The sequence below is a fragment of the Mustela putorius genome, unplaced genomic scaffold (assembly GCF_011764305.1).
Source record: "Mustela putorius furo isolate JIRA1106 unplaced genomic scaffold, ASM1176430v1.1 tig00537227_pilon_pilon_pilon, whole genome shotgun sequence".
In the NCBI taxonomy this organism is placed as follows: domain Eukaryota; kingdom Metazoa; phylum Chordata; class Mammalia; order Carnivora; family Mustelidae; genus Mustela; species Mustela putorius.
Genome location: NW_025422368.1, coordinates 17,665,257 through 17,688,296, shown reverse-complemented (window position 1 = coordinate 17,688,296; position 23,040 = coordinate 17,665,257). Strand labels below are relative to the sequence as shown.

The following is a 23,040-nucleotide window of genomic DNA, read 5'->3' as shown; positions in this document are numbered from 1 at the left end:
TTCATATAGTGTTTCATTGGTGACAGTTTTGATATTGGAGCACTAGTCAGAGTACTTTACTGGTAAAAGTTGACATGAGGGCCCATGTTAATAGGTTCCAAATACAGTGCAAAAGAATAAATGGTGGAACGGACATTTTTTTGCCAAAGTACAAGTATGATCTTTACTGACATAAAATAAATTTAAAATGAAGAAGACTTCACAGTCTTTTAAGTTTCTAAATTTTTTCATTGTTAAGTATGTAAGATGTGTTAGGAATTGACAACTTTGCCAATGCTACGTCTTTGCTTCGATCTCCATATGACAGCTGTAGAGATGCTTGTGATCCCAGGAACCACTTAGAGGTACTGTGAAAGAATCTACGTTTCTCTGTGTTTAAGGGTCCATTTCAAAACAGGAGCTGAGTCATGTAATAGAATATTGGATTCAGAGCAAAATATCTGTATTCTGGTGTCCTCTTTCAAGCTATATAAAGTTAGGCAGGTTATTTAAATTCTCTAGGTTGCTTGCTGTATGAGTTTAGGTAGATTATTTAAATTCTCTGGGTCTCAATTTTTTCTACAGTTTACTTATGAGCTTACTACTCACCAACTTCTAAAATTCTATGGCTGAATGTTCCTCTATGTCAATCATGTTTTTTCTCCTTAACCATTTGTTATTTACATGTGGAATGCGATATATTAGAACTGAGCCCACCCGTGTCAATATGACTTAACTCTTTGCTCCAGGAAATTCTTGCTCAGGAAGATTAGACAGTAAATTAATAAATAACTTTACTGTTTGCTTTAGGAAATTCTTGCAAATCAATTTATCAGAACAAACAATTTGCTCATCTGGGCAAATAGCTCTCTTAATGGAACAATATATTGTTCATCTGGGCAAACAGCTTGACAGATACGTAGAAGAATGACATTATGCATTGTGGTCTTGAAAATGAAGCTGCTATAAATGCTATGTTATTTTACTATCTAGTTGGGAGAAAAAATATCTTAGTATGTGAGTCTAGGTATTCTTCTTAACTAGCATCACATGCTACCGAGTTTGTGCCTTGGTGAGGTTAAGTATACTGAGGTCAAGTATACTGAGATCACAGACATTGGGTTAATTATAACAAGGTGGGGGTGCAAAATCAATTTTCTATGTCAAACATAGTTTACAACTTTATGTAAATGAGAATTTGTCTTTAAAATACATGGTGAGAGATTCGGTTCTCCCTAACAAGCATATGTAGTCTTACGGTTCCAGGTTAAAGCCTTTATAATTTGCATCTTTTTTTTTTTTAATTAAGTAAGCATTATGCCCAATATGGGGCTTGAATTTAAGACCCTGAGATCAAGATTCACATGCTCTGCTGACTGAGCCAGCCAGGTGCCCCAACCCTTAATAGTTTGAAATAATATAATACAGATGTTCCCTGACATTACTCATGCAACACTTAAGAGCTACTTAATAGCTTGGGGCATCTGGGTGGCACAGTCAGCTAAGCTTCCAACTCTTAGTTTTGGCTCAGGACATGATCTCAGGTTGTGACTTCAGGGTCATGATGTCAAGTCTCAGGTTAGGTTCACCATTCAGCACATAGTCTCTGCCCTCCATCCCCAAATAATTTCTTTTTTTAAAGCTGCTGATTAGTTTGACAAGAGACAGAACATGTGCAAATTTAAATGAGCATAAATTTGTTCAATGTGCTCTTAAGACCCCCAAATAGAAATACTTCTCAACTCCTCATATTTTTAACCCTTCTTGAATTCTTTCTTTTCTTTTTTAAAAAGATTTTATTTATTTATTTCACAGACAGAGATCACAAGTAGGCAGAGAGGGGCACCTGGGTGGCTCAGTGAGTTAAAGCCTCTGCCTTCAGCTCGGGTCATGATCCCAGGGTTCTGGGATCAAGCCCTGCATCAGGCTCTCTGCTCAGCAGGGAGCCTGCTTCCTCCTCTCTCTCTGCCTCCTTTCTGCCTGCTTGTGATCTCTCTCTATCAAATAAATAAATAAAATCTTTAAAAAAAAAAAAAAAGCAAGTAGGCAGAGAGGCAGGCAGGGAGAGTGGGGGAAGCAGGCTCCCTGCTGAGCAGAGAGCCTGATGTGGGGCTTGATCCCAGGACCCTTGGATCATGACCTGAGCTGAAGACAGAGGTTCTAAGCCACTGAGCCACCCAGGCGCCCCGACCTTTCCTGGATTCGTAAATAGCCTATGTTATTACTGAAATAACTATAAAATTATTTTTCTCAAAGCTTCTCACTCAATACCTACATTTCTCATGAGTTCTTTAATTTTAACTAAGGTTGAATTGAAGTACTTCCAAATTCATACTTTCTATTTCCGCATGAAGTCTGAGAGGAAAAGCTTTGTCCTCAGAGTCACAGTTTTACCTTGGGAAATTCAAATATGAGTCTGAAAGAAGGTTGTTGAGGGTATGGAGTTAGAACTTAGAACGTGCCTTTAAGAAGGAATTACCCTGAGAATGAATCCTGTGACAGTTACCTTCTTTTGCTTTGCTATAGCCATTTTGTTGTGGGGTCATTTGAAGTAGACTGAAAGGATACTTTGATTTTCATTGGAGAGAAGTGGTCAAATAATGAGCAAAGTAGACGACCTCATCTTCTGTGAGTCTCACCCTACTGTTGACTACTTGTTACATTCTCTTTCCCTTCCTGAACACCTCTCCCCCAACTTCCACCTTTGCCCTGTTGATATCAGATATAATGTCTAATTGGAGATGTGGTGAGGCATAAGGTAAATCAGAGAGAAGCATGGGCTGAGCTTGAGGGTTAAATAACATCTGGCAACCCAACCATGTATGACTAGATGTTAGAAGTTTTCTAGCCACACTTACTCATCTCAGGAAAAGCCATCAATCAGTCATAAAAAAAACAAAGCATCTTTTCCTTCCTGAGATTTTACTTTTATCTTTAATATCTGCATCTTAAATTCCATTTCTCTCATTTCTCCCTAGAGTTAAAAGCCTTGATGTAGATTAGAGTTGGGGTGGAAATGTTTGGGTCTGTGGTAGGAAAATTCATACTAGTTTTTGTTGGAAGAGAAGAATCTGTGACTTTCATCTTATTACAATCAGGCCCAAAGGAGGAAGCCAGAAAGTCTTCATATTTTCTTACCAACAGAGGAATTTAAGCTCTTGACCAGGGATGTTAGATAGAGAGGGCTAGAGACCTCTTCCTTGACAACCCCTTAAGATGCATAGCTTCAAAGTTGATGACTATATTCCCCAAGAGATAGAGTTAGCCTTCTGAAGTCTGGGAGTCTCAAGGCACACTTTACAAGTTAGTTAGGACTCTTTTATGATGACAAGATACAGATGAGCCATAAGTAAGACAAGAAGGGGCCTTCATCCAGTACAGGGTAGGATTTATAGATCTCTAATTCCTAGGATGGCTGCTCTTCACCTTCACTTGTCCGCTGGCTGTGACTGACTAACACAAATCTCTGAGTAACAAGCATGTGTCCTGTTTTTTACCCCTAACCCTTTATAATGATCAGTTTGGAAAGAGGCCCAAATATCTTTAAAGTTCTCACAGACATTTTAAAAATTTTTTGAGAGGAGAGTGATTATAGGAGTAACATCTGTATTACAAATGCCCTGAAAATACTGAAAATAAGAAAAAAAAATAGGAGACTGAAAATTCTTCATAGCCAGGGTCACGGTCAGGCTCAGGGTCAGGCTCAGGGTCAGGCTCAGGGTCAGGATCAGGGATGAATGTTGCATGACTTATAATAAATACCAGCAACTGTGCGTTTTGACAGGCCAGTCTGAATACCCTGCTTGTTCAGCTGTTTCCCCACCCCCGTCTTCCCCATGCTGGTTGAGAGGCACCTCTAAGCCTACTTATTTCATGATTTCACACCTCCCTTTTGGTTCTTTTCACCAAATCTGCTTCAGTACTGCACCAGGTTCTGCTTTTCTTAAAATGGTCCCTGACTCTCACAGCTTCTGATGGCCTATAAATAAGTACCGTCTACCTCCTTCCTTCCTTCCTGAGGCTTTTGCTAAATCACCCTCAACCAGAAGTTTTTTTCCACTTCCTTCTTGCCAGTTTTACTCTCAGCGGTTCCCTTTAAGACCAGCATCACAAAGGAGCCTTTCGGTTGGAGCCCTGGATTCACCAATAACTGGACTCCCAATTCTAGACAAATTGCTTAACTTTAAATTTCTCATGATCTTTTTTTCCCTTTTACATCACAGGCTGAGCTGTTAACTTTTGGATCTACTATTCATTTCTACCTTTACTGATATTCCAGAGTTTTCTGTTAACAGTATATGCTATGAATTCATAAAGACATGAGTATAAGGCTAGTAGAGATGAGTTGCAGAGAGGAATAAATGTGAGGCAGAAAGGATGTTATTGTGAATTAGAACACAATTTATTAAGAGTTCTTGTAAATTTCTGGAAAGAAAGTATTGAGGATAATTAAGAGTTAAAAAATTATCTTTAAGAAAACTCAAATAAGAGTGGCTTAAACATAAAAGTCCAGAGCTAAGTAGTTCAGGGCTGGGGTGACAATACTTTTTTTTTTTTTTTTAATAAGATTTTATTAATTTCTTTATTTGACACAGAGAGAGAGCACAGGCAAAGGGAGAGGCTGGCAGAGGGAGAAGCAGGCTCCCTGCTGAGCAAGGAGCCCAACATGTGGCCGGATCCCAGGACTCTGGGATCACCACCTGAGCCGAAGACGGGCGCTTAACAGACTGAGCCACCCTGGTGTGGCCCTGGTGTGGCAGTTCTTTGGTCACAAAGAGCCCAGGCTTCTCCTAGTGCTGTCTTACATGCCATCAGTCTCCTCGTGGTCCTAAGATGCTATCAGTGCTTCCACCGTTTTGCCTATAGTCCAAGCTGGAAGGAAATGAAAGGACAAAGCACGCACCTCTCAACTGAATCCGCCCCCTTTGAAAGAGCTTTCCTGGCTTCCATCTACGTAGCTGCTGTTTCCATTTCCTTAAACTTCCCTAGAAACCCAGAAAGTTAGGAAAAGTAGTCTTCATGCTGGGTTACTATACCCAAATGACATCCACCTTTCTTGGAAAGGGGAGAGGAGGGTGGGTATTGATTAGGTAACTCACCAGGCCCGTGCACAACGGCAAACTAGGACAGAGATAGCTAGATGATGCTTTCATTTTGGTTTAGCCTGAACAAGCTCATATCTTACTCTGCCTTAATTACTTTTGTATTTCCTAACTTCCTATAAGTTCAGAACAAAAATCTCATATGGTCTTAAAATGTCCCCCCCCCCTTTTTTAAAAAAAGATTTTATTTATTTATTTGACAGAAAGAACACAGTAGGGGGAGCAGCAGGCAGAGGGAGAAGTAGAAACAGGCTTCCCAATGAGCAAAGAGCCCGATGCCAGGGATCATGACCTGAGCTAAAGGCACAGGCTTAACAACTGAGCCACCCAGGCGCCCCCTTATAAATGCTTTTTATTAGGTTCTTCATTCTGATTTCTTGCTGCAGTTCTGCTTATACATAGTGCAGAGTACCTAATATGCAGGCTCTGGGGTCAGGGCTACTGGGCTTTGAATCCCCACTCTGCCACTGACCAGCTGGTGACTTTGGCAGATTACCAAGCATTATATGCAAAGTAGTGAATAATGCCATTTGCTTTATAAGTAGTTTTTTTTAAGGCTGAGGTGATTTTTAAAAATTCAAGTAGAGGATAACATTACTTTACATGAAGACAGGAAGACACACTCAAAACATACAGTTCCTTTACTTGGTTAACCAGTGAAAAACATAAAGGCCCACGTATGGGGGAAAGGAAATAAGGTGCCCCCCCCCCAAAAAAAACAACCATTTTTCTTTCCTTACTTGATTAGTAATAAAAGTCACTTGATCTATTCTCTTATATCTTAGTCACAACTGAGTTTTAAGAAAATCTAGGTCATATTGATAACTCCATGTCATTACTGGTTTTTTACTGTTAGCTTCAAGATCAGGAATATGCCCTCATTACTTTTTTCTTTAGGTTTCCAAAAAGGCTACTGTGTTTATTCTCTGAGGATAGTGTGTGAGATAATTCTTTTCCTGAATGAAACCCTCCTTTCTATGTTCAGTTCTTTCTCCTGAAACAAGACTTCCCTTTTCTGAGTCCTAAGTAGGAATAGTCTCCTCTGGGGGTCCCTCTTATCTACGGGGATTATTTTGAGGTCACTGCCTGAGCCAAGGTCAGTTCATTTGCTTGAGATGGATCAAATGAATGGCTCTACAAGTTATTCTTTAAAAGGATAGATTTGTGTTTTTAATGACTTTTTCAACAGATATTTATTTATTTATTTATTTAGAGCGTGAGTGGGAGGAAGGGCAAAGAGAGAGGGAAAGAGACAATCTCAAGCAGATTCCGCGTTGTGGAGCCCAATGTGGGGCTCAGTCTCGAGACCCTAAGATCACAACCTTAGCCAAAACCACGAGGCGGATGCTCAACAACTGAGCCACTGAGGTGCCCAAGAGATAGATTTGTTTTTATACAAAGCCAGCATATAAATAAAACCACCAGTTTCTTCATACAATATAATGAGTCCTTGATAGTCCAGTGACTTGGTAGATTTGCTACGTAAATGCCTAGCTTCTAAATGAATGTTGGTGGGAAGGAGTGGCAGAAAGGGAGAAAGAGAAGGGAGGGAAAGTTAGCAAAAAGATTTTTTTTTTTAAACTGAATATTGGTTTGATTTTTAATCAGGAAAAGGAATGTAAAATTTATTATTTTTATACGTGGGGACCCAGAATACAACTTATGATGACTTAAGAGGTTAAGTTCCTTTTATCTACCTTTTCATAGACAAAGACCCTCATCGGATAGGACCCAGAAAAAAAAATTTTTTACCTGTATTTTATACATGTGTTGTTCAAAAAACACTGAAGAGTGTCTTTCTGGTTGTAATACTCCTAAAATGTGTACATTTGAGTTTTGCTTCTGGACAGACATATTCTGCTAAGCAAGCAGTCTAGAGATTACTTGCTGAGCATCTATATTTTTCCTTATGCTGATTCTTAAAGTCTCTGTAACTTGCTTGGGACTGTGAATAGCCATAGTAATAAGAGACCAGCTTCTAACCCAGTGAGAGGAGGCTGAAGTGAACCATAAGTTTGACTATAACTATCAACTAGGGGACAGTGGTTGTCTAAGATTTCTTATGACATATATCACCCTGCCAACAACAACAACAAAATACTTAGAACCCAGGGAGAGCTAAGGAGGAGAGGCATGGGTGGACACCCTCCTTGAGAGATAGAGTCCTTTTGGTTGAGCCAAGTTCATTTCGGGAAGAAGACCAGATCCTAGCTTGAGGCCTAAACCTTTATGAGTAAAACATGTGTTAAAGACCTCAAGGGGCCCAGTAGGCAATGGTGAGCAAGGGTTTGGAGGTCCTTAATTGCCCTAAATTGTTGGGGTAAGGGAAGAAAGGTGTAACTTTTTCTTTTGCTACTTTTTGGGATTATCTATATTTTCTTTAATAATTGTATATATTCCTTACATAAAGGAAAGAAGAACCTAGCTTTTGTATATTCACTGGCTAAATTTTAAAATCAATATGGATTTGCTCCTTTCCTACAAAGTATGGCATTTTCATTTAATAGATTGCCATTAGTAATGACATCCTGTTTGATGCATTTAGTTCAAAGCTTAAATCACAATGAAAAAGGTTTAGATGACGTAAGTTACAGCTTCTTTCTCAGAGGGACTGTCCCTCACTTCCGTGCCCTCAAAACATCAGTGGAGCCTTATGGGATAGCCTAGAAACAGGCACATTTATGTCAATACGATTTATGGCTGACTTAGCACTCAACATCAGTGGAAATGGAGGGGTAATTCATTAACTAGTGCTAGGGAAATTGATTATTTATATAGAAAATAATTAAAATAGACCTCTACTTCATTCTGTACACAAAAATCAATTTCAGATGGAGTAAGAGACTTAAATGTAAAATACAAAACTTTTAAACTTTTGGAAGAAAATACAGAATACCTTTATGAACATAGAGGAGGGAAGACTTAAATGAGACACAAAAAGTCCTAGCCAAGAAGCAAGGGATTGACCAGGGACATTAATGATAAGTCAGTGACATTATTTCATCAAAAGACATCACTGAAAGAATGGGAGGGGGCCACAAACTGGGAGAAAATACGTGCCTTACTTACTACTAACAAATAGTAAGGAAACAAAAATCTGTTCTTAAGAAAATGAGACCTTATGTATTCAAAAGACACTATAGGGGTGCCTGGGTGGCTCAGTCAGTTAAGCATCTGCTCTGATTTCTACTCAGGTTGTGGTCTCAGGGTCTTGAGATTAAGCCCTGTGTTGGGCTTTGTGCTCAGTGAAAGGTCTGCTTGTCCCTCTCCCTCTGCTCCTCCCTGCCCTTTGAAGAGAAGAAAAAAAAAAGACACTGTAAAATGAGTGAAAAAACAAGATGAGAGGATATTTGCCATGCATATGACTGAAAAATTAATAAAGGGGGGAAAATGCACTCTGTGGAAAAAGGAAAAAAGCCTTAAGTAGAAACTACACAGAAATGGAAATAGAACGGTTAATAAAATATGAAAATTCCTAACTAACTTCATTAGTAATCAGGGAAATGCAAATGAAACTACCAGGTGGTAAAAAACAAAACAAAACAAAACAAAAAAAAACCCCTTCAGAGTCTAAAAGTCAAGAATAAGGATGTGGAGCAATAGGAACTTGTGGACACTGCAAGTGACAGTGTGAATGTATGTGGCAACATTGGAATGCTCGGCAGCCCTGTTAAGAAGAGCTCAGGCTGTGTGTCATCTACAATCTGGGGGTTTCAGCTCCTGGCCCACACCCTCGAGCAGTGGTTCTTAACCCTTCCTTACATGAGAATCTCACAATGAGTGTGTTAGAGATACTTTGGCTAGGCCTTACCCCAGATCTGTGGATACCCCAGACCTTGTGTGCCTAAGTGCCCACAGGCACCATTGCAAACCCACAGAGGACCATGGGATATTTTACATGTTTGAGGGGAACACAGTGATACGTGGTGTCTTTTGTCACTGCGAGCTCTACTTCAGTTCACAGTTTCAATATTGGATTGAGCTATATTCTTTTTTTTTAATGCAATATTTTGCAAAGCTGGTTTTTTCAGTGGTTGCTCTGATAAAAAGCAGATGCCATATGAAAATCAGTGTGGAATGGAAATGAGGGTGACAGAGTCCAATCTGATTCCAGGTTTGAGAAGTTGTGCAGTGCCCAGTGGGAGCACACATCTTATTATACATAATTGTGGTTATTTAAGAATGAAATGAAAATATTTTTTCTTTAAATTTACATTTTTTTTTCAAACAGCTACTATATTCTTAGGACATGAGCACTTATTTAGTAAAAAGAATTATTCACTATTTCTTTTGTCTTGGGGTGCTATGAAAACATTATTGAGACCCCATTATTGACACTGGGGTCCACTGGGAGGTCTAAACCAAGAAAGTTTAGGAGTCTTTGTCCCAAATCAGTTAACTCAGAATATTTGGAGATGAAGTCTATGTATCTGTTTTTCAAAAGCTTTCCAGGTGATTCGAATGAGCCACTATGGCTGTGAACCATTAAAGAGAAATTCTTGCACTTGTGACTTAGAATAATGCTATTCAAAATTCAAAATGTGTGTATCTGGGAACCAGCACTGGTTTGCAAACTATTTCCTACAGGTCTGCACCAAGATAAATGTCATTTATATTAATTTTACTTACAGTAAATAATGATACCATTTTTATAATCCTTTTGTAATCCTTTTTTTCCATATGCTATGTTCTGGTTAAATATATTGAAATATAATTTTATGTCTGTTAAATTTAATACTTAATAAATTGCTTAAGTGATTACTGGTGAGGATATGTAACAACGTGAACTCCCATGCATTGCTGGTAGAAATGCAAAATGGTGCAGCCACTTTGGGAGACAATTTGGTGGTTTCCTATAAAACAAAACATACTCTTGCTATATGATCTAGCAGTCATGCTCCTTGATATCTACCCAAAGGAATATGGATATGAAAACATATCCATAAAAAACCTGCACACAGATATTTACCACAGCTACATTGTTTATAACATCAAAGAACTAGAAGCAATCCAATTATCCATTCAGTAGCCGATAGCAATGAAAAAAGATTAGTTACAGCTATACCAATCAAAATGGATACATTGTAGCCGATAGCAATGAAAAAAGATTAGTTACAGCTATACCAATCAAAATGGATACATTGTAGGAATGTAAAGTTGAGTTGAAAAAGCAAATTGCGAAAGTTGTGTATGGAATGAGTCCATTATAGGACTTTAAAAACAAGCAATATCGAACAGTATATTGTTTACAAATACATATGTATAGGGAAAACTACAAAAAAAGTAAGAAAATGGTAAACACAAAATTTAGGATAATGTTTACTTGGAGAGGGGTTGGGGCACAATGAGGGAGATAGGACAAAGGAAGGGCAAACAGAAGCTTTTGAGACTAATGGGTAATGGTCTTTTTCTTAAACTACAGAAATTAATTTCAATATTTTTTTGCTTATATTTTGTGATAAAGTCTCTTCGTGTATATTCAATATATAATAATAAAATTTAGAAAAATCAGGGCGCCTGGGTGGCTCAGTGGGTTAAGCCGCTGCCTTCGGCTCAGGTCGTGATCTCAGGGTCCTGGGATCGAGCCCCATCGGGCTCTTTGCTCAGCAGGGAGCCTGCTTCCTCCTCTCTCTCTCTGCCTGCCTCTCTGCCTGCTTGTGATCTCTCTGTGTCAAATAAATAAATAAAATCTTTAAAAAAAAAATTTAGAAAAATCTCAGAATAGTTTGAAAGGGGGTTTGTTCAGCGAGACAGAAGGTGCTAATTATAAATCAGCAAGGATATAAAAAAAATCTAGGCTTTAAGTAAATATATATATGAATGATAAGCTGTTAGGTATTACACTTGGAAAAATCAGGGGCAATAACCCAAGTTATCATAGCTATACTGTGTTTCCTAGATGGATGGGATTTATAATTGGTTAGGACTTAGGTTAAAAGCCAGATAAGATGAGGCAAGTTAAGGAAGAGTTGAAAATTTTCACTGAAAGAAGATAAAACTGAATTGTTTGCTAAAACAAACCTTAGAACCTAGGACTTGAGAAATTTGTCTTTTTACATTTTTAATGGCTTAATAAAATAAAAGGGTTACATCAGAACTTCTGATAAGAGGTTTAGTGTTTCAGAAATACACATGGAGTTGTGGTCCATAGAGGGGCGACCCACCTCCCGAGTCATGTGGGAGTTCACTGAGGACCTTTACACCAGAGGAAGCAAGAACCTGTTCATGTCAGATCTGAGACTTCCAAAGGGCAGGTGAGAGAGGCTGAGGACTGGTACTGAGCAAGCATCTACTGTGGGCAAGGCATTTTGTGGTGGATTTTCTTATTAAAGATTTTATTTATTTATTTGAGAGAGAAAGAGAGACTGAGATAGTGAAAAGGAGCATGAGCATGGAGGAGGGGGAGCCCTCCATGGGGCTCCAATCCAGGATCCTGGGATCAAGATCTGAGCTGAAGGCGGGTGCTTAATGACTGAACCACCCAGGCGCCCCTTGTGGTAGATCTTATATCTCCTTTGATAAGGGGTTATTATGTTTTTAGGGCTATTCTGTTTTTACTTTTAAGTAGATGCTATTCTCGTTTTGCATGTACAATGACTGAGACATAGAATTTCAGAACCTTGCCAGAGATTTCAGAAGAGGCACGTGTACACCAAATGCATTTGATTCCAAAGTACATACTCTTTCTCCTAATTTTAGCCAATAATTTTTGAGCACTTAGAGTATTTGTACCAAGAACTCTTCTAAGTGATATATAGACTTTCTCTTTTAAGCCTCACAACACTGTGAGATGAGAAGACTGAGGTACAAAATGCTAAGTAACTTGCTCAATGTTCTGCAGTTAGGAAGTGGCAGATTTGGTCCAGCTCAGGAGCCCACACCCTTGACCTCTTTTGCCTCTTTTGCCTCTTATGGGTTCATGTGCCCTTTCAAGGATCAGGCTTGATTCTGTCAAGGATACCCAATGATTATTAATTACTTTTGAGCCATGAGTCATGGAAACCAATTTCTCCTAGCTAGGTACTTTTGGATTGTCTCACCTCCAATGATCCCTTCTTTTGTAACTGGATCATACCCACTAAGACACTTCACTGCTGGAATAAGTATTTTGGGAAATGTTTCTTAGTCAGTTCTAACAAGTTTAGCTCGTTTATTCCTGTATGTGTGTGCACATGTGCACACTTTATGAAATTCTTTGGACCCATTATTTTCCACAGAATGAGAATGAATCCTTAATAGAACTCTGAGTTTTCTTAAACTTTCAAACTCCATTCTTTAACATGGACTTTCTTTAAGGCTTACATTTAAAAAGGGGGGGGGGGATAATTCAACATTATTTAAACCAGTTGGTGGGATTTAAATTCATATCCTTTCTACTCCAAAAGTGTTTGAAGTATATAAAAATAAAGGAAACCAATACCATGAGGGTAAATACAACAGAAACTCAAAACAGTATAGAGAAAACTGTATAATCTGGAGAGTTATATCAGAAACTTAAAATAATTTAGCTAATTGCTGTAGAGCATTTAATGCTGAATTTCCTGGCCATCTGAGGCAACAGAGACCTATAACTGGTCAAATATTTTTTATTGTATGTTCAAAGAAGATAGGGTTTGTGGAGGTTGGGTTACAGTGACAGAGTAGTTGTCACCGCTTTTCTTCTTTCAAGTAAGTCATGTCTCTCAGTCATGCCTGGCTCACTCAGGTTTTTAAGTGCTCTGGCAGAGACTTAAAGAAGATGCCACCATGCCATGCTGCCAATGGCTTTTAAAGAGGTGGCATGGCAGTGCAGTAATTCTTGCTTAGTAACACTTAATTTTAGGCTTGCTGCTATGGGGAAAGGCCAGCTTCTGGCTCACTCCTTCCTTTGTTTAGATCTGCTCAAAGGTTACCCCCTTCCCTGAAGGTCCTGTCTAAATAGGGTTTCCTGTCTCAGCACCTGCCTTACTCTCTATCTCTGCACTGTCCAATATGGTAACCACTAGCCAAAGGTGACAATTAAAATTCATGAAATTACATAAAATTAAAAAGTTCACTTCTTTGGTCACACTAGCCACAGTTTAAGAACTCACTAGTCACCTGTAGTTAGTGGTTAGTGGACAACACAGATCCGTCTTTGAGGGAAGTCCTATTAGGCGGTGCTGTTCTATGCTTTTACCCTGGCTTTCATTTTCTTTCTAGAACTTCTGCTACATTACGCCACATGATCATTGCTTTATTTATGTTCCACTGGAATGTATGCTCCCACAAGCAAGAGATCTTTTTGCTAGACCATAGCAGATCTTCAGTGTCTTAAGCAGCATCAATTACAGTTCTCTGTAAATACTTGTTATGTGAATGAACAAACAAAAAAATTTTAGTATTTCAAATAAAAACTATTTTGTCTAATGTCCTTAGGTGACTTAGTACACTGTTCTGCTACAGTTTTTTAAGATGAAAGAATGAAAATTCTGTAACCAAGGACACATATTTTTAAGATAATGTGATGTTATTAAATATACTAGCCAAACTTTTATTTCTTTAATCATTCATAGTAAGAAGGATAATAAGTATGAAAATTCCGGGGCGCCTGGGTGGCTCAGTTGGTTGGACGACTGCCTTCGGCTCAGGTCATGATCTTGGAGTCCCGGGATCAAGTCCCGCATCGGGCCCCCAGCTCCATGGGGAGTCTGCTTCTCCCTCTGACCTTCTCCTCGCTCATGTTCTCTCTCACTGTCTCTCTCTCAAATAAATAAATAAAATCTTTAAAAAAAAAAAAAAGTATGAAAATTCCATTTAACAGCTAATATATTGTCCTGAACATTAAGGTGAAAAATAATCAGCTTTCTTTGGATTAAGAAGTCATGTGAGTAGAATGAGAAAGGAAAGAACTTATTATATAGCTAATTGGTCTTACATTGGTATGTAATTGAAAGCACTACGATTCATTGCAGTGGGCTATATGAAGGTGATATTGTGCAATTAAATCATAATATATTCCAAAATTGTGTAGAAATGTCAGTTTACTGGAATTGATTTCAAATGAAAATCATCCATGTAATTATTGCAGTACCTAAACGGAATTTGCTGCCTGAATGAAATATAAGTAGGAACATGACTACCCTCGGTTTGCCTATAAATAGACATTGAAGCTAGTTTTGTGATTTCTGCCAAGGATACAGCTTCAGTGGCCTTGATAAACGTTGTTTGTCTTCTCTTAGGTCCAGCTTTGTCAGGACATTCTTAAATAGTGATGGAGGAGGAAGCTACCCGGCAAAGCCAGACAGGTCCTGGTCAATCCACTTTAACAATTAGCCAAATGGCAGATGTCAGTTGGCGTCATGTACCATTCCACTCACTGACAATTAGGAGTGTTTTCCCCTTTACTCTCCCTTTCTAAAATGCAGATTTTTTTCTGAGTAGTGTTAGTACCCACTGGATTTGCAAATGCACATCATGGGGCATCTGTAGGCTGTGCAGCGTTGGTATTATTTTTATATTATACATGGAAAACACCATGGTTAATGTCCTTGGATAACCTTGCATGCTTTCATTGGTTTTCAAATCAGGTCCAATGAAGGGCCAGATTCCTCATAAAAATAATGACTAACTTTGGAAACCCATATGTTCAGTTAAGGTTTCTGAGCTGCAGTAAATAGAGTCATCAAAATGTTTATATTTGCAATTTCAATTCTTGATTCTTTTCTGAAAACCTATTCCATATAGTTATCTGGAAATTTTTATTTCCTTTGGTGCTGGATCCAGAGTACAATTTATAAAACTTTATGTTGGGGCGGAAAGGCAAATTCACTTGCTGTTAAGACTTTAAAGGTTGCTTTAGCTACCGAGAGACCATTGCCTACGTGCTGAGAATAATATGAGAGCCATATTCTGAGTGCCTAAGTGTGTTGATTTTAGGCAGAGTAAAGAAAATGGCCCTGTGGCAGTTTTCTGTTACAAAGAAGTGGAAAAGTATGTTGTAAAAAGGAAACTAGCTGAGGTGCTTGATGCAGGGTTCGTGCTAATTGTAAATTTTATTAATGCTTAACTGTATAGTCAGGATTCATTTGCTAGGGTGGGGTCTGGTGAAGAATTCACCAGGTCATTGTGAAACTCTCCCCCCCAAAGGCTTTCTAATAGGTAACGAATTCAGAATTGACCTCAAAGAATCTGACCATTACTGATGGGAAAGCAAAGTAAACACCACCACTGAAGATGATTTTTCATCTGTTCATGAGTCTGTATGCTTATTACTACGTATAGAAATTTTGGCTACTGAAATAGGAATTTCTTTCTGTTCAGAGACTTAACAAGCCAAATGCCAAGAGTGTTCTACTCTGTACAGATGAACATCCATCTGTCCATCTATATGGGAATGTTTCTTTCTCAGTTGATGCTTTAGGAAACATTTTTTTATTTCGATCCGTATAGAGAGTCTAAAGATAGTTTATTGAAACACAGGTTTATGGGTTATTATTTTTCTAAATTTCTGTTCTATGAGTGAAATTTGGGGAAGAGTCTTTGAAATCAGTAAATCATGGTGTCTCCTCCTAATAAGTATTAGAACTATGTAAATATCCCATTTCTCATCCGTTTGGCTTTAATTTAATATTGCATTGATAATTTTTATCTGCAACAATTATTACTCGGTGTTTGCCAAATTCTAATATATTTTATCTCCATCATTCCTACTACTCTTATTAATTAGAATTCTACTGTAAGGAAGAGCTATTCCTTCCCTCATTTATTCAGTGATTGTATCAGTGTGTGCTCATGACTATATTATTCTATTGATTATAATTCATTACTACAGTTATTTATTTTATTGGCCAAATTATCCCAGATTTGGCCATTGGGAGCCCCTTCTGACAGGCTTTTGTGTCCTTTAACAGATCCTTGTTATTTTTTTTTTAATTTTTTTATAGATCCTGTTATTTTTTTAAAACATTTTGTTATTTACTCTTTTTTTTTTTAATTTTATTTATTTATTTGTCAGAGAGAGAGTGAGCGAGAGCGAGCACAGGCAGACAGAGTGGAAGGCAGAGTCAGAGGGAGAAGCAGGCTCCCTGCAGAGCAAGGAGCCTGATGTGGGACTCGATCCCAGGACGCTGGGATCATGACCTGAGCCGAAGGCAGCTGCTTAACCAACTGAGCCACCCAGGCGTCCCTGTTATTTACTCTTTGGCACCACAAGATGTATGAAACCATTTTGCTCTAGCTCAAGAACAGATCATTTCTCCAAAGAACCCTAGTTCTTTTAACTGGTGATTGCTATTTAGAAACAAAACCTGGGTGTAGGTATGCATTGCTACTGAGATGTTCTTGCTTCTGGGCCTCTCAGTGGGAATTGTGTGCATGGAAATGTCTCTATCCATCTGCCTATCTATGAATATTTATCTACCCCCTAGAGACTGTAAGTTCATCCTGATGCTTATAATTACAACTCAGTACCACTAGTTTCCTTTTAGAATTCTCTTTCCTGACTTGTAACTTTCTCCAAAAGTGAGAGACCTGGCATTCATGATTGATAATATAGTTACTTATTTGTTCAACCCTAGTATAAATATAAAGAAGTTTTTAGAATTGTGATCCGTGTGAGAATTTATTAACTCCACTGTAGGAGTTGGGTACAGTTTTTTTGGTTTTTAGCATATAGCAAAAAATACCGATTTCCCAAATTACTCAAGCCGATCTTTTTTCTCCAAACCTTTCAGTGTGGTTAAGTTGTTCCTTTGTAGCACAACTAGAAACATTTGTTACTGTTTGTGTTCCACGTGGGGTCCCCTGACACCCAGAGACTGGTTTTACTTATTATTTATTTTGAAGGTCTGTGAAACATTACTATCGCTCTGAGAGTCAGGACTGTATGAACAAGCTCCTGAAAGTTTCCCTCATCCCTTGTTTTGAATTCCACCCCACGCCTCCCCCTCATTCCCACTCATCCCCTGTGGCTTAACCAATTTCATTAGTTTCTGGTTTATTCTTTATTTTTTAATACAAATATATAGATACATACACATTTTCTTATACAGTGACTACATTTCAATTTTTTGTTTTTGTTTTGTAGTGGTAGTACTGGGCAGTGAATGCCATTTAGGGGTTTTCTGTCTTCAGGGTGCTGTTCATAATTGGTGTAGTCTTACCACTAATGTATCAGAAAGCTAATGAAACCATGATTTTCTTCCTTGAAAAACGTTTTTGGGATTTTTTTTCTAGAATGAAAGTGAGAGTGTGAATTTTGATGACCTCATTAACACTGAACAGTCTTTTCCTTAATAGAATTTGTTAAAAAAAAAAATAGCAATAAAACAGTGTTTTTCAGGTTTTCCTTAACTCATTATATGTATTTCTAGCAAGATACTTAAAAATTCTCTCTCCCCTTATTAATTGAATTTGAATGATTTCAGGTATCCGTGAGAACAGTTAGATTGTTGTATAAAATGTGTTGTTTTGCTTCTCTAAAATACAAAAGAAAATGTTTCCCTGAGTCTATTTAAATAGTGCTATGGTGCATTTCATCAGACACTCGTTTTTTCCCCCCCCCTTTTCCCCAAATACTCTGCAGGCCTTTGGGCAGTCCTTCTCCATCCACCGGAAGGTTGCTGAGGATGGAGAGACTCGGGAGGAAACGCTTCTGCAGGAGTCTGCATCCAAGGAAGCTTACTATCTGGGGAAGATCTTGGAGATGCAGAACGAACTGAAGCAGAGCCGGGCCGTGGTCACCAACGTTCAGGCAGAAAACGAGAGACTCACAGCCGTCGTGCAGGATCTGAAGGAGGTAAACAGCAGACTCCCTGAGAGAGATTTGTGTGAGCAAGCAGTAAGATAAAATTCTTTCTAAGAGAGAGGAATAAAACATTTTCTTTGCTCAGAGGAGCTGCCTTAAACAAGAAGCACTTAATGCTGATACTAGCTATTTTTCTTGTTTAGGGAAATGACAGCTTGTTCTGAGATGAGCTTTTCTCTTATTGTGTGTTAAGAATTAAAATCTGTTTATTGAGTAGTTGGGAACGGGCCTTACTATTTCTGCAAAAGTTTAAAGAAAGATAGTGACCTTAGCTCCTCCTCTCACTTTTACCTGTTCTAATACAAGGTGGAGGAGAACAGTTGGCTGTGATCCTCTATGCCAGCACTAATTCAAAACGACAGTAGTGTTAGCTCAGGACCCTTCCCACTAGGGAATGAGACCTCAGGGGAGTGTCTGTGGGGTCGTAGAATCTGGCCATGCAGAGTCATTAACTATGTTTCTGGTTTTAGGGAAGGCAGCAGATTACAGCTGGTATGAATCAGGTCGGGAAGCCTCCTCAGTCGCTGCACTCAACTGTTTCTCTTTGGCTTTTCCACGCAGTGTCATGTGCCAGGCCATTTTCAGAGTGGCAGAGTCATTCTTTACTGGAGGGGCAGTAACTGGGAACAGCTTCATCCGCCAGACCCTTTTAAGAACATTTTTGGAAACGTCACTCCATTTTTTGATAAGAAAACTATAGAAGAGGTGCAGATATCCTCTGAGTCTTACAGCAGTGCCGTGGAGATTGACGAGCCAAGCAGGCTTATTAACTGAGCGTTGTAGTAATACAAAAAGGAAAGATGAAAAATTATTAAAGATTGTGAAATACAAGAGAAATAATCCACTGACATTTTTCTCTTGAAATTAGTGACATATTACAAATACAGTAAATTATCCTCGATTTATTGGAATTTAATCAATAATTTGCATTTACACATAGCTGTATTGTAATGAACTAAGTGCATATTGACAAGAGGGTTTCTGCTTTACCTAGCTCATTCTCTTTGGACATGCCCAAATACAGCAGTATGACTTCTAGAGACCGAGAAGCAGCCAACCAAGTGGGAGTTGGTGCTGGGTACTGAGAAGAACGTGAGACAGTTTTCTGGATACGCGGCCCCATTTCCCTCCAATGCCAGTGGTTGTTAAGAAAAAAGCTCCTCCCTAATTGAAAGAAAAAAGCTCCTCCCTGGTTCTGTATCTGATGTCTCTGTGTGTATTGGGTGTGGGCCATCACTTGTTTACCCTCTGGAGTCCCAGACCCTGCTCCTCCTAAGGAATTCATTCACGCTTTCAGCCCCAGGCTTCCTTATGAGACAAGCGTCCACTGTGGAAGTGGACCTGAGATCATGTAATGTCGTAGGCTACACCCTGGATCAAGCAAGGTCCCAAACACCCACAGAGGGCAGCCATAAGCAGTAGATCCACAAGGCAAGTTGGCAGAGAGGCTGAGAAGGCTAGGCAACATGAGGATGGTGGACACACACACACACGGTTTGTGGAGAGTAACTGCAGGCAATGAGTCAAGCAGCGTTGATTGCCAGTTGGATGGATCCTCTGAAAAGCTGTGTATCCCCGCGGTGCATGGCAGCTACAACTGAGCATCGAGCCGTCAGGGTTGGGGAAGGGCCGAACATCCAGAGATGTTTCTCTGTTGAGGCTTTACAGTGGTGACTAACGAAGCCTCCTCATAACATAGACCATGCTTGAGGGCTATTTCCAGTGAGCAGATTTAAGATCACCAGCAGGATCCTCATTAATTAGTTCAGAGTAATGAAGAGTAGGAGGATGTAAGTTAGGAATGAACTGAGGCAGCAAAGAAGAAAAGATCTTGAGTAGCTGTTGCTTCAGATCAGTTCTCCAGTTGTACTGAGCTCCAGAGTCACCTCGAGGACATGTCAAAACATGACCCTGGACACCACCCCCAGAAATTTGATTCTGGAGGTCTAGGTGGAGCTCAAGAATATACATTTCTCACAAGTTCACAGCAGGCAGTAGTGTGGCTGCTTCTCTGGAGACTGTGCCTTAAGAATCACTTATTTAAACTTTTTGACTGGCCCAAAGCTAGGGAAGGGGAGTATCATTAGGTTCACAGTTGGGGGAATTGCTGAATGGATCACTGCGTTATAATTCTCTATTTCTATACATTTTCAGTAGTTGATTGCAGTAAGAGAATGACTTGCTTCATCCAAATTTGTGTATTTTTTAAAATCTAATATATACATAAAGCAATCTAGCCTATGAATGTATTCATTCAGGTTCACCAGTTAACTAAAAGAAAAAAAAAAAAAAAGCCAGGTTGTTGGTTTCCTGGGCTTGTAAGTATGGTAGTATATTTGTTGGTGTTCTCTCTGCTAGGCTGGAAGCTGTTGGTATTACTACACCGGGAGGCCTGCTGGGTTTCATCCAGGCCTCATGTTTTAATGTACCTAGTAAAATTATGAACATTTAGAGCTGAGTATGTTTGTAAAAGGAGGAAAGGAATGAATTGTATGTTTTGGAACATTGATACAGACTTTTTGATTGAGGTGATTGGCATATAATATTATATTAGCTCAGGTATATGGTGTAGTGGCTTGATATTTATATTGCACAACAATTACTACGGTAAGCCAATAATGTCCATCACTTTACATAGTTACAAAAAAATCTTCTTTCTTGATACACTCGGGTGGCCTGGTTGCTTAGATGTCTGACTCTCTGTTTCAGCTCAGGTCATGATTTCCTGGTTGTGGGGTCCAGCTCTGCACCCAGCTCCATGCTCAGCATGAAGTCTGCTTAGGATTCTCTCTTCCCCTCCCTCTACCCCTCCCCCAACTCGTGCACATACGCATGCTCTCTCTTTCTCTAAACTCAATAAATAAAATCTTGAAAGAAGTGTTTTTTTTTTTTTATTTTATTCATTTATTTGACAGAGAGCAAGAGAGAGAAAGCAAGCACACAAGCAGGAGGAACAGCAGAGAGAGAGGGAGAAGCAGGCTCTCCACTGAGTAGAAAACCCAATGTGGGGCTCAATCCCAGGACCCTGGGATCATAACCTGAGCCAAAGGCAGATGCCCAACTGACTGAGCCCCCAAGGCACCCCTTGAAAAAAATTTTTTCCTGTGATGAAACCTTCTAAGGTCTATTCTCCTAGCAAATAAGTATTACAGTTTTATTAACTATGGTCACCATACTGTACATTATATCCCCATGACTTATTTATTTTATAACTGGAAGTCTGAATTGATAAAGATTTTTGATGTCTGGTGTTAAATTCAAATCCCAGATTTGTTTTTATTATAGACTCAATTTAATTAATTTATTTTTGTACTCTGAGCTTTGATTGATGCATAGCGATTGGAGGAGAGATCATGAAACAAAAAATTATGACCTGGTGGGCCATGAGAAATACACAAGAATGACCAGCACAAAATGCAGTAAATCATCAGTTTGACAGATGCTGTGTGAATTTAACTTATGGAATCACTTTTATTTACTGAAAGTAAATTATTTACTCATTTAGTTATTCATCTCTTATTTCAGTAGGATTATTGGTACTGGCCAAGGTTTGCGTGTGTGTGTGTGCGCGCGCGCGTGCGCATGCATCAACATGGTGTGTATATTATGGGAGCTTTATATATATGTTTGTAAATGTGTAATTCCTAGGTCAGATTCTCTTCCATATATGGCAGGTATAGAATAATGTAGTGGGAAAAACCCATAAAATTTTCTGAATTCAATATGAGAAAATTAATATTCTAGACTCAGCTCTGCTAAAATGTTTTATAATTATATCCATGGTATTTATAGAAGATTATTTTAGCATGTGTATAGTAAATACAGTACATAGTAAACATAAACTGTTATCATTAATAGTTTTCTGCATACTCCATAAAAACATTGTTGGGGATATCTTTATTATGTTCATCTAGTTCATCCATATTCTTAGGTTAAAGAAACATCATATAGATGCCTCTTTGAATTTATTGCCTTGGAAATTCGTTCTGTTGAGATGAATGAGGCAGTAGGGATTACAGTGTGCTTTTTTGTCCTGCTTTGATTGTTAAGAAACTCCAGGACTGTGTTTGACTGTGAAGACTAAGATTTTCCATATAATTCTTCCCATTTTTATTATCCTTATTGCATATGTGTCTTTAATGGTAAACTGCTTTGAATAATTTTTTGAAGTATATAGAGTATGAAGAAAAAAATATCACCCCAACAAAGCACCAAATAAGAGTTAATCCTGTAGGGCAGGGAGGAAAAACAACCCTGGGTTACCTTGACCAGCATCATTTTGGTGTGAGCTTAGAGAACAGATAGATTTCTATAGTGAGGGGCGCCCGGGTGGCTCAGTGGGTTAAGCCTCTGTCTTCGGCTCAGGTCATGGTCTCAGGGTCCTGGGATCGAGTCCCACATTGGGCGCTCTGATTGACAGGAAGCCTGCCTCTCCCCCACCCCATCTGTCTCTCTGCCTACTTGTCTCTCTCTCTCTCTCTGTCAAATTAAAAAAAAAAAAAAAAAGACTACTATAATGACTAAGCAGATATTTAGTAAACAAATTTGATTTTCATCTTTCTTTGACCCTATAGATGTAACATGTAAAATGTAGCCTAAATAGGTGTATTTGACCAATATTTATTGAACATTTACTTTGTACTAAATTAAAATCCACATTGATGAAATCATAAAAGAGGATAATGAAACTTTTAGTTGTTAGTAAGTTAAGTCAGAATTTACTGCACTATTTTACAAACTATATAGTACAATTTTACAAATATTCCTAACCAGAACTGGCTTATATGTGAAAAAGAGATGTTATGAAAGGTAGACCCCTTCAGGTAGAATGCAGAAGATTGGAGTTCTAAAATGGATTATTGACATTAATGGAGATCAAGTCTGTACTTTCAAGTGAAAATAACTTAACACGGACTGCCAGAAAGTGTGCCTGGCACTGTTCTAAATTCTTTGTGTGGATTAACTTGCTGAACCCTTATAACACTCTATTGAGGTAGGTTCTGTTACTCTATCATTTCATTTTTCTGACAGGACATATAAATCTGAGGTCACATAACCTGTCCAAAGTCCAAAGCATGTTGGTAATAAGTGACAAGCCAGGATGAGAATTCAGAAGGTGGCTCTGATCTAGACATTGTGCACTGCCAAGAGCATAAGTTTAGTCCTGCCTCAAGCTAATGAAATTTCTGGCAA

The 23,040-nt window shown here is 38.7% G+C and overlaps 1 protein-coding gene across 5 annotated transcripts in view; it reads left to right on the top strand.

Annotated features, from left to right (window-relative positions):
• BICD1 (BICD cargo adaptor 1) overlaps positions 1 to 23,040 on the top strand; it is a 223,755-nt gene that overhangs the window by 81,053 nt on the left and 119,662 nt on the right. For all 5 annotated transcript variants that reach the window (XM_004771803.3, XM_004771801.3, XM_004771798.3 and 2 more), the window contains exon 2: positions 17,626 to 17,838. In XM_004771803.3, the coding sequence (XP_004771860.1) occupies positions 17,626 to 17,838 (213 nt within the window). The remainder of the gene's footprint in view (positions 1 to 17,625; positions 17,839 to 23,040) is intronic.